The 12039-nt window shown below is 43.2% G+C and overlaps 1 protein-coding gene across 1 annotated transcript in view; it reads left to right on the top strand.

The window, feature by feature from the left end:
- Positions 1 to 1194: 1194 nt before the first annotated feature.
- kalrna (kalirin RhoGEF kinase a) overlaps positions 1195 to 12039 on the top strand; it is a gene marked incomplete at its 3' end in the record, with an annotated part of 163675 nt that continues 152830 nt past the window's right edge. The window contains exon 1 of the mRNA XM_079518619.1: positions 1195 to 1323. Coding sequence (XP_079374745.1) covers positions 1251 to 1323 — 73 coding nt within the window. The 5' untranslated portion in view covers positions 1195 to 1250. The remainder of the gene's footprint in view (positions 1324 to 12039) is intronic.

The raw sequence follows: 12039 nt of genomic DNA, 5'->3' as shown, positions 1-12039 counted from the left end.
GTTTTGCAGGTTTTCATAGTAATCCGGGACCTATACGGTCGCAAGTGTTAATGTAACACAGCTCTGTTTACGCGTTTATTTTATTCCCATTTATATTCATATTCAATATGTATTTGTACATAATATTATTTCATCTTGATTGTTCCACTTTGATCTTGATCTTGAATGGTAGAGAGAGGTAGAGACAGAACACAGAGAGAGGGTAGAGAGGGTAGAGAGAGATAGGGACAGCACACAGGGAGAGAGGTAGACAGAACACACAGAGAGAGAGAGGGGTAGAGAGAGATAGAGACGGAACAGAGAGAGAGAGAGGGGGGGTAGAGAGAGGTAGAGACAGAACAGAGAGAGGGGGGTAGAGAGAGGTAGAGACAGAACACAGAGAGAGAGAGGGGTAGAGAGAGATAGAGGCGGAACACAGGGAGAGAGGGAGGGGTAGAGAGAGATAGAGACAGACCACAGGGAGAGAGAGGGGTTAGAGAGAGGTAGAGACAGAACACAGGGAGAGAGAGGGGTAGAGAGAGATAGAGGCGGAACACAGGGAGAGAGGGAGGGGTAGAGAGAGGTAGAGACAGAACACAGAGAGAGAGTAGAGAGAGATAGAGACAGAACACAGGGAGAGAGAGGGGGGTAGAGAGGGGTAGAGACAGACCACAGGGAGAGAGAGGGGGTAGAGAGAGATAGAGACAGACCACAGGGAGAGAGAGGGGTTAGAGAGAGGTAGAGACAGAACACTCAGAGAGAGAGAGGGGTAAAGCGAGGTAGAGACAGAACACGGAGAGAGAGAGAGAGGGGTAAAGCGAGGTAGAGACAGAACACGGAGAGAGAGAGAGGGGTAGAGCGAGGTAGAGACAGAACACAGCGAGAGAGGAACAATGGGCAGAAAAGAAGCCAACGGTTCTTTCAAGGAGAAAAAAAACGAGAGAGAAAAAAAACAATAATATAACGAAACAATAATAATGTAGGAAACTAAGGTAGACACACGCACGCACGGCGGCGCGCACACACACACACACACACACACAGAAGACGAGAGAGAGAGAGCGAGAACATGGACGTCTCCTGTGATGAATTCCTTCCCTTCTTGGATCTATCATCATCATCATATTTAATAATAGTGAATAATAATCATCATCATCATCATCATCTCGTGGTGGATTAACCGTGGAGGAAGGAGGAAGAGGAGGAGGAGGAAGAGGTGAAGAAAAAGAGGAGAAAGAAAGGAGGAGAAAGGAGGATAGGAGAGGAGCAACATGAACGCCTCCTCGGTCGAGGAGGCGCCGCTTGCCGAGCAGGCAGACCCCGCGGCGTTCTACCACAGAGCAGGTACACGCGCGCGCGCACACACACACACACACACACACACACACACACACACACGCTCTGCATGCATGCATGGCCTTTTGTCTGCTCGTTTTCACAACAAACCAATACGGACGGTTGCTAATTGTTGTTGTTGTTGTGCTAGACATTACATGATATCCCCTCTCTGGCGTCGCTAGCCGACCTACGACACAACTATAACGGTCGTTATTATATAGTTCTTCTACACACAGACTACAGCCGAACCGTTAGCAGCCCGTCGGCTAGCGACGCCGCCGGGGCTGCTAATGTTATGAATGGTTCTGGAAGGCTTGTGTGTGTGTGTGTGTGTGTGTGTGTGTGTGTGTGTGTGTGTGTGTGTGTGTGTGTGAGTGCTCGCGCGTGTGCGTGCGTGCGCGTGCGCAACAGATAAATGAATGAAGGAATCTCCATAATTATTTTGTCTCTTGTGAGACACTTTTGCCTTTGTCCTGTCCCCCAGAATCATGATATCTATAGTCCTCTATCGTGTGTGTGTGTGTGTGTGTGTGCGCTCGCATGCGTGCGTGCGTGAACATGGCCTTTTGTTGATACTTAAGGGAGGAAAGTTGACGGCTAGCCTAGTAGCCTAGATTCACTACTACTACCACACACACAGCACACACACACACACTGCATGCAGCATTACTAGAGACACACCCTGACTCCAGCAGTCTCTCTCTCTCTCTCTCTCTCTCTCTCTCCATCTTGAGGAGTTGTGATTTTGTAGATCGGCTATAGAGAGAGAGAGCCTCCGCCTGATGACATTAAAGGGCCACTTTAACCCCTTTTTGCAACCAGAGCTTATTTTAATGATATTTAAGGAATAATAATCTTTTTTTTTTGTCCCGAAGGATATTCATCTTCACAGGTCTGTTCAACACCAACAACAACAAGACAACACATTAGTGCAGAAATGCATCACACCAAGACAACACAAACAACATGACGTCCATCACTGCATGTACAGAACAGAAACAAAACACAACACCAAGACAATACAAACACATGACCTCATGTCCTCACTTGCATGTATACAGAACCATCCTATCGGCAGGGACTTGGTTAAACCGGTTTGACCTGAGATCAGATTCTAAAAATGTCTTCTACATCCTGACAGTTTTCTGAAAAAGCTATGTTTCTATGTCAGTCGTTCTTCGGTTTTGAGTGGCGCGCTACGAGCTTGTAGATCTGCTATTTTTCAATAGCTAAAGCATAACGTAATGCTAACACCAAAAGGGGTTCCCGCCCAAAATGGGGCCGTTTAGATCTGAGGACGATTTGTTTAAAAAAAGTCTTCTGAATTCTAACAGTTTTCTGAAAAACCCATGTTTCTATGTCAGTGGTTCTCAACCTTTCCATGTAAAGGACCCCTGGAATTATCTGTATTTGGCCGGCGACCGTCATGTGAAAATATGTTGTTTCAGGAACCCCTCAGAAGCAAAGATTTGAGTTAAAAACGTTCACTCTGAAATAATATATATTCAAAGATATCGACCACATTTTCACGATTTTTCGAAAATAGCAGACCTACAAGTTGGTCTGCTATTTTTCAATAGCTAAAGTATAACACAATGCTTAAAACACCAAAAGGGGTTCCCGTTCAAAATGGGTTAATGCTGCGATGGCTGAGGGGACAAAACTCCTACTGTAACGGACCTTTTTCCATGGCAAGGTTCTGTATCTTTGTCCTGATGGCATGAGGTTAAAGAAGCGATGCAGGGGATGATCAGTGTCATTTGATATCCAAAGTGCACTGCTAGCCGTGTGATGGACTTATTGTTCATGTCAGAAAGTGTTGTTGTGGGAAGTCCGATAATCTTGGAAGCAATGCGGGTAATACTGAAAAGTTTGTTTCTGTTAGACATGGACAGTATGGTGTAGAAACATGTTTCTGTTAGACATGGACAGTAGAAACATGTTTCTGTTAGACATGGACAATATGGTGTAGAAACATGTTTCTGTTAGTCATGGACAGTATGGTGTAGAAACATGTTTCTGTTAGGCATGGACAGTATGGTGTAGAAACATGTTTCTGTTAGGCATGGACAGTATGGTGTAGAAACATGTTTCTGTTAGACATGGACAGTATGGTGTAGAAACATGTTTCTGTTAGACATGGACAGTATGGTGTAGAAACATGTTTCTGTTAGGCATGGACAGTATGGTGTAGAAACATGTTTCTGTTAGACATGGACAGTATGGTGTAGAAACATGTTTCTGTTAGACATGGACAGTATGGTGTAGAAACATGTTTCTGTTAGACATGGACAGTATGGTGTAGAAACATGTTTCTGTTAGACATGGACAGTATGGTGTAGAAACATGTTTCTGTTAGACATGGACAGTATGGTGTAGAAACATGTTTCTGTTAGACATGGACAGTATGGTGTAGAAACATGTTTCTGTTAGTCATGGACAGTATGGTGTAGAAACATGTTTCTGTTAGGCATGGACAGTATGGTGTAGAAACATGTTTCTGTTAGGCATGGACAGTATGGTGTAGAAACATGTTTCTGTTAGTCATGGACAGTATGGTGTAGAAACATGTTTCTGTTAGACATGGACAGTATGGTGTAGAAACATGTTTCTGTTAGACATGGACAGTATGGTGTAGAAACATGTTTCTGTTAGACATGGACAGTAGAAACATGTTTCTGTTAGACATGGACAGTATGGTGTAGAAACATGTTTCTGTTAGACATGGACAGTATGGTGTAGAAACATGTTTCTGTTAGGCATGGACAGTATGTTGTAGAAACATGTTTCGTTTAGACATGGACAGTATGGTGTAGAAACATGTTTCGTTTAGACATGGACAGTATGGTGTAGAAAAATGTTTCTGTTAGTCATGGACAGTATGGTGTAGAAACATGTTTATGTTAGACATGGACAGTATGGTGTAGAAACATGTTTCTGTTAGGCATGAACAGTATGTTGTAGAAACATGTTTCTGTTAGACATGGACAGTATGTTGTAGAAACATGTTTCTGTTAGGCATGGACAATATGGTGTAGAAACATGTTTCTGTTAGACATGGACAGTATGGTGTAGAAACATGTTTCTGTTAGACATGGACAGTATGGTGTAGACACATGTTTCTGTTGGGCATGGACAGTATGGTGTAGAAACATGTTTCTGTTAGACATGGACAGTATGGTGTAGAAACATGTTTCTGTTAGTCATGGGCAGTATGGTGTAGAAACATGTTTCTGTTAGACATGGACAGTATGGTGTAGAAACATGTTTCGTTTAGACATGGACAGTATGGTGTAGAAAAATGTTTCTGTTAGTCATGGACAGTATGGTGTAGAAACATGTTTATGTTAGACATGGACAGTATGGTGTAGAAACATGTTTCTGTTAGGCATGAACAGTATGTTGTAGAAACATGTTTCTGTTAGACATGGACAGTATGTTGTAGACACATGTTTCTGTTAGGCATGGACAGTATGGTGTAGAAACATGTTTCTGTTAGACATGGACAGTATGGTGTAGAAACATGTTTCTGTTAGTCATGGGCAGTATGGTGTAGAAACATGTTTCTGTTAGACATGGACAGTATGGTGTAGAAACATGTTTGTGTTAGACATGGACAGTATGGTGTAGAAACATGTTTCTGTTAGACATGGACAGTATGGTGTAGAAACATGTTTCTGTTAGACATGGACAGTATGGTGTAGACACATGTTTCTGTTAGACATGGACAGTATGGTGTAGACACATGTTTGTGTTAGACATGGACAGTATGGTGTAGAAACATGTTTCTGTTAGACATGGACAGTATGGTGTAGAAACATGTTTCTGTTAGTCATGGACAGTATGGTGTAGAAACATGTTTCTGTTAGACATGGGCAGTATGGTGTAGAAACATGTTTCTGTTAGACATGGACAGTATGGTGTAGAAACATGTTTCTGTTAGACATGGACAGTATGGTGTAGAAACATGTGTATGTTAGACATGGACAGTATGGTGTAGAAACATGTTTCTGTTAGACATGGACAGTATGGTGTAGAAACATGTTTCTGTTAGACATGGACAGTATGGTGTAGAAACATGTTTCTGTTAGACATGGAGTACAACATAACGGGTTGGATAATGCTTTTATTTGTACAATAATAGCAGAAGATGAGAAGCAACAGATAGTGATCTTAACTTACGGATTGCATGGAGTCTTCGCTGAAAGCGTGACTGGATAGATGTAATGTGTTGATCAAACCTAAGTCTATTGTCCGCAGTGTGAGTCCAAGATATGTGAATCTGTCAACCTGTTTTACCATTAATGAGGAGTGGGTTTCAGTGCACCACTGTGTAAAATGAGAAATGGTGTTCTGATAGTCCGTAATAGAGTTATTGTCATGGAGCAGTCCGAGAATGGCAGTGTCATCAGAGTATTTAAAGTATGTGATGTTGTTGGGTGAAGGGCTAATACAGTCATTTTGTGTAAAGTACTGAGGACACAACCCTGAGAGGCCCCTGTGTTGGTGATAACAGTTGATGAGAATGATGTACCTACTTTAACTGCTTGTGGTCTGTTAGTCAGGAAGTTGTGAGTCCAGTGTATGAGGAGTGGAGGGATGTTGAGGAGGTGCAGTTTCTTGATCATATCTTGAAAGCAGAACTGAAATCAACAAAAACAATAGTGGCAAATAGTGATGCACCGAATATTCGGCAGCAGAAAATATTCGGCAGAAAATGGCTAAAAATGCAACATATATCACCGAGTAGTGTATGCAATTAATGCATTCAAAAGAGATGAATAAATGTTTTATGGACCCATAATAGTGATTATTATTTAAAGGGGCAAGCAGGAGTGCTCAGTTTCAAACAAAATGCTGCAAATCATGAACACATCATGTGCTTTCCGTGTAATTGTGCACACACATTCCCACTAGGCCAAGGAAGAAATGCCACATGAACATTTTCAACTCGGCCTCATGGTGGCGCTATAACTGGCATAAAGGTGTTTTTACCTCTAACTGCACGGATCTGTTTATAACTGTGTATGCCAACTCCCTAGAGGCCAAGGAAAAATCTTTGCCTGGAATTATTCACATCTGCTCTTTATAGCGCCACCAGGAGGCCGACATATGTAAAACACATTTTCTAATATTACTCCTTCAGATTTTATCCAAATTTCACGCAAATCGGTACACATGCTCTCCATAGTCATGTGATCAAGACGGGTTTGTTTGATTTCTCATAATCCACCCTCATTGGCTAGGATTGGCTTCTAAACTTTTCAGGAGTAGCCCGCTTTGTACCCGTTTTGTACAAATCGCCACAACTACTCAACACAGCGTCCGATTGTGGTGAAACTGTGCATGCATATTCCCACTAGGCTTTGGAAGAAATGCCACTTGACAGTTTTCAAATCAGCCTCATGGTGGCACTACAACAGGCCAAGCCACGTCTCACACACACGCACGCATGTACGCACGCGCACACGCACACACACACACACGTTTATATTGCTCCTAAACATTTTGCCAAACATCACACTCACACTCCTATCCTCCTGGTGGAGACCTGTGCCCAGAAGGGCACTTTTTCTAGTTTTATATGTTTTGAACGGGTAGCACACCTACAGTCAGAGCGCGGTGGTCACATGAAGAGCAAAAACCTGTCATGATGTTTTTTCCTAAATACTACAACCTTGTAGTATGTGTACACACAAGTGTGTACACATAGACACGTGTGAACTGAACATGGCGGCAGTTAAATACAGCCAACGGCTTGTTACAATTGGTCCTCGGGATTAATCAAGGATTGATTTGATTGATTGATTTATTAACAGTTTGCAGAATTACAGTACATTTCAAGTACAACTCAATACAAAAAAAAACTGTTAACTGTGAGTGGACGACACCATAAAGCATTACACTTGTTCACAAGAGGGCCCACCATTATCAAAACATTTAGAGACGTACGAATACACACAACTATATAGTCAAAACAGGAAATCATTATAGAGGAGGTAAAAAGGGAAAATAAACAGTGATACAGATACAGTGAGGGGGACAAGGGGTGGGTGGGGGCCAGTTTCGAATTGCAGCCGTCCGTAGGTGCCCTTTGAGAGTGGTTTTGAAGGAGTCAAGGGATTCACATGTCTTAATGACTGTTGCTAGGGCGTTCCACATTTTGGTGGCATAGGAGCGAAATTTATTTAGTCCCTTGTTGTTTGTGCCGAATCTGGGTTGCACATGGTTAGTTGAACTCCCTCTGGTGTTGTGGGTGTGGACTTCGGTCTGGCTTATTAGCCAGGCTAGGTGTGGACTTCGTTGACATTAAGGAAGTATTTAGACAGGTACATGGGTATCTTGAAACCACAAACCAGCCATATACCTACTCTGCTGTCTAGCTGCTCTGCTGTTCTCAAGAAATCCAGGTTCAGCTTGTTTCTTTCAGAGTGTGTAGTGTGCATTCTTGTTGGCTGTTGAGTCAATATGTAATACTTATACAAGGCTGTAAAGGCAGGAATTAGAAGTATCTGTTGTATTGCGCTGGAAGTCATGTTGCCATGTCTGGATATTACAAGCGACTTGGGCTTGTTTTCATATAAGTAACTTGCAGGGGAGATGTGGTTGACTTGACCAATGGTTCATGTGAAGGACCCTCAGGTTAATATGTTGTTAAAAGGATTGGTGTTGTTGAAACGTTTTCATAAATATTCAAGGATATTTCTGTGACTTGTTTTCGTGGACCTGGCCGCTTGTTTCTTTGAATCTGGCAACGCGACTTTTGCTGAAACTCAATGCAGTCAGAAGGAACGGCATATTCATGTTGTAAATTGAGTTTGATCAGAGCGATAGAAGAGTGGAGAGTTTTCTGGGTGCTTAATGAACTGGTGCGTGTGTCCACATAAAAATCCATCATTTTAACAAATACTGTTCACTTTATTGAAAAAGTTCTTCCTCCTTATATAATAATAATACCTGATGATCATGTTTTAACATTGATTGAGTGCAGTTTCTTCCAGCTGTGAAATGTCCCTTTTTAAAGGTGTAGTGACACTTTTAGACCACATCCGTGGTCATCATATGAGCATACCTAACAATGGATGCCAAAAAAATGGGTACATTTTCATTTTTGTGTATTTTTATATCAAATGTCCACGGATTTTAATTACTTCCTGAAAACGAAAACGTACTGTGTGATGACGTGTCGAGGCCCACATCGATAAAAGCCAATAAAAATGAAGCTCACCCGTTTGATTCCCCATATCTGCGCGTCCGTCCATCACAGCTGCTACTGATTACAGAAATCCTCCGTTTTTATTCCCATTCAAGATAACATCCAGACAGTGTATTACTCGGTTTAAACTTAATCACTGTGTGTGTGTGTGTGTGTGCGTGCGTGCGTGCGTGCGTGCGTGCGTGCGTGCGTGCGTGCGTGCGTGTGTGCGTGCGTGCGCGTGTGTGTGTGTGAGAAAGACAGGAAGAGAATAGTTGCTTTTCTTGATTTATACTTCTATTCTCCACTCTGATGAAGGTACATGTTTATATGTAGCCTTACTGTACAGTAATATTAGTCTATATTTTGGCTATATATTTGAGGCTTTTTGTTAAAAATGGGCCAATCCTGCAAACTTTGAAAGCCAATGTTATCCAATTAGGATGGAATATGAAATATCGGACAGATCCGTCTTGAACACATGACTATAGAGATAGTGTGTAACGATTTGCGGGATTTTTGGGCAAAATCTGGAGGAGTAATATAAAAAAAGAAAAATTGTGTCAAAAGTCGGCCTCCTGATGGCGCTATAACAGGCCGTTCTGGAAAATGTGGACGAACGGACACACACACACACACACACAACACACGGACGGAGTGCAAAACATACTCTCTCCACCATGACTTCGGCCTGGTGGAGACAACAATAACTACTTGTCTCTTGGTGGGTGTGGCTTGTGGTCTATTGGTGGGTGTGGCTTATTGTCTTCCATTAATCGGTCTCTGGATCTCTCTCTGTTTTATTTCCTGCTCTTTCAAGGAAACTCACATTGGCTGTGTGTGTGTGTGTGTGTGTGTGTGTGTGTGTGTGTGTGTGTGTGTGTGTGTGTGTGTGTGTGTGTGTGTGTGTGTGTGTGTGTGTGTGTGTGTGTGTGTGTGTGTGTGTGTGTGTGTGTGTGTGTGTGTGTGTGTGTGTGTGTGTGTGTGTGTGTGTGTGTGTGTGTGTGTGTGTGTGTGTGTATGTGCGTGCGTGCGCGACAGAGAAGCCAGATTTACTGGATTAGCTCTTATTACCCACCAGAGAGAGAGAGAGAGAGAGAGAGAGAGAGAGAGACAGACAGACAGTAGAAGGGTTTCCTTCCTCCTGAAAGCTTTTCTTCTGGACAGCTGCAACCATATGCTGTGTGTGTATACGTGCGCATGTGTGCGCATGTGTGCGCACGTGTGTGCGTGTGTGTGCGTGTGTGTGTGTGTGTGTGTACAGTGCACAGTGCACAGTGCACAAAAGAATATATGTAGCCTATTTGTCCATTCACATCCACTTTAACAAGCTGTCATTAATCAAATTGATTACAAAGACATTTTGTAGCCGTGTGTGTGAGACTGTGTGCGTGCGTGTGACTGTGTGTGTGTGTGTGTGCGTGTGACTGTGTGTGTGTGCGCGCGCGTGTGTGTGTGTGTGTGTGTGTGTGTGTGTGGGACTGTGTGTGTGTGTGTGTGCGTGTGTGTGTGCGTGTACTAGGCTTTTAGTCAGATTGACAGGGCAGAATGGAGCCAGTGAGTGTTCTGGTATATATTGTTGTCGTCCTGTAGAAAGCGTGTAAGACCAAAACCATTCCTTTTCATCATTAGGCCTGACGTCGAAATAAAAAAAAAGTCTTCTGAAAGAATATATATATATTCAAAGATTTGTGGCGGATTTTTAAAAAATAGCAGATCTACAAGCTCAGATCTACAATAGCAGATCTACAAGCTCATAGCGCGCCACCGAGTGGCGCGCTATGAGCTTGTAGATCTGCTATTTTTAAATAGCTAAAGTATAACATAATGCTTAGTTAAAACACCAAAATGGGTTCCCGTCCAGAATGGGTTAAATTTACCTAGTGAAATGAAAAATACGTTTTGCACACTTTCAGACCATATCCGTGGTCATCATATGGGCATAAATAACAATGCATGCCAAAACAATGGGAACATTTCCATTTTTGTGTATTTTTATATCGATAGTCCAAGTTAAAAAACACACAGCTACAAAATGCAATTCCTGTATTTTTTTCATTTCACTAGGCCTTTTAAAGGGATATTTCGCTATCAGGGGGCATCTACAGTATGCTTGGTGCCACGCTATGAGCTTGTAGATCTGCTATTTTCCAATAGCTAAAGTATTACATAATGCTTAAAACACCAAAAGGGGTTCCTGTCCAGAATGGAAGTGGAAGGAACAGTCCAGGAAGGAAGTGAGTCCAGTGTCCATGACATCACAGACACTTTGAAATACACTAAAATATCTAAAAACACCCACATAAAAACCCCAGGAAAGTGTTTCTTGTCTCCCAAACATCGTTAAAATAAGATCTGGTTGCACAAGGGGTGAAGTGGCCCTTTAATTGAAGAGCCAGCGCTCAGTGCCAAGTCTCTCTTTCATCCTCTCAGGGTTGACCAATCGAATGACCAGCTCAGTCCACCTCTCATCCAATCATTGACCAGCTCAGTCCACCTCTCATCCAATCACCATTGATTTTTTTCCACCCCCCTAAGCTATGGATAACCCCTGTGACCAGATTTAACCAATCACAGATTGATTTGGGCTTTGGGACGCCACTCTCTCTTCCCCTGACACGCACGCACGCACGCACCCACGCACGCACGCACGCACGCACGCACGCACGCACGCACGCACGCACGCACGCACGCACGCACGCACGCACATGGTCTTTTAGATGGGACCCATGGGTGGTCTTTTAGATCAGGGGTTCTCAACCCATGGGTCGCGACCCCTCGGGGGGGGGGGTCGCCAAATTATTTTGGGGGTCCCCAAATTATTAAAAAAAACAAAAAAAAAGAACTGAATGGCTGGAAAATGGAAATTAAGAGTTCACTCACAGTACACATAGTACATGCATACACCTTCCCTAATGATTATCTCTGGTTTCAGCATTTATTTATGGTGTATTGTCTCTATTAATAAGGTTATTGTAGCAGTCAATTTATATTGGGGGTCGGGAGGGGGCGGGGCGGGGCGGGGGTCCCGATACATTGCCAAAGCATTTCCGGGGGTCCCCGGGCCAAACGCGTTGAGAACCCCTGTTTTAGATGGGTCCCAGGGGTGGTCTTTTTAGATGGGTCCCATGGGGACATTGTACGAGTCCTACTTCAACAACGTCAGAGTGCAGTACTGAGGACCCCCGGCCCGGAGGGAAACATGATTGTGTCCTTTCTCAATTTAGGGAGTCTATCTAGTAGACTATCTTTAACTCGGTTTCCAGTTCATTTTGTGTGCAGTGGGTGCATAGTCTGTCTTCTCTAGGGAGGGAGACATGGGTCATCTGCCTATGACGGCCTTTCTCAATCGCAAAGACTGTGCTCACTGAGTCTGTTAAGATTTGTCTTTGTTTTGGGTCGGTCACGGTGATTCTCAGATTCAGGTATTCTGCCACAGTGTATTCTCTGTTTAGGTGCAGGATGCAGGCTGTTTGCATCACTGGGAAACTAGACTACAGGCAAAAACAGGCTAGAAGGGTTCTGTT

This window comes from Electrona antarctica (genome assembly GCF_951216825.1).
Source record: "Electrona antarctica genome assembly, chromosome: 13".
Taxonomy (NCBI): domain Eukaryota; kingdom Metazoa; phylum Chordata; class Actinopteri; order Myctophiformes; family Myctophidae; genus Electrona; species Electrona antarctica.
This window is presented reverse-complemented; position numbering and strand designations above follow the sequence as displayed.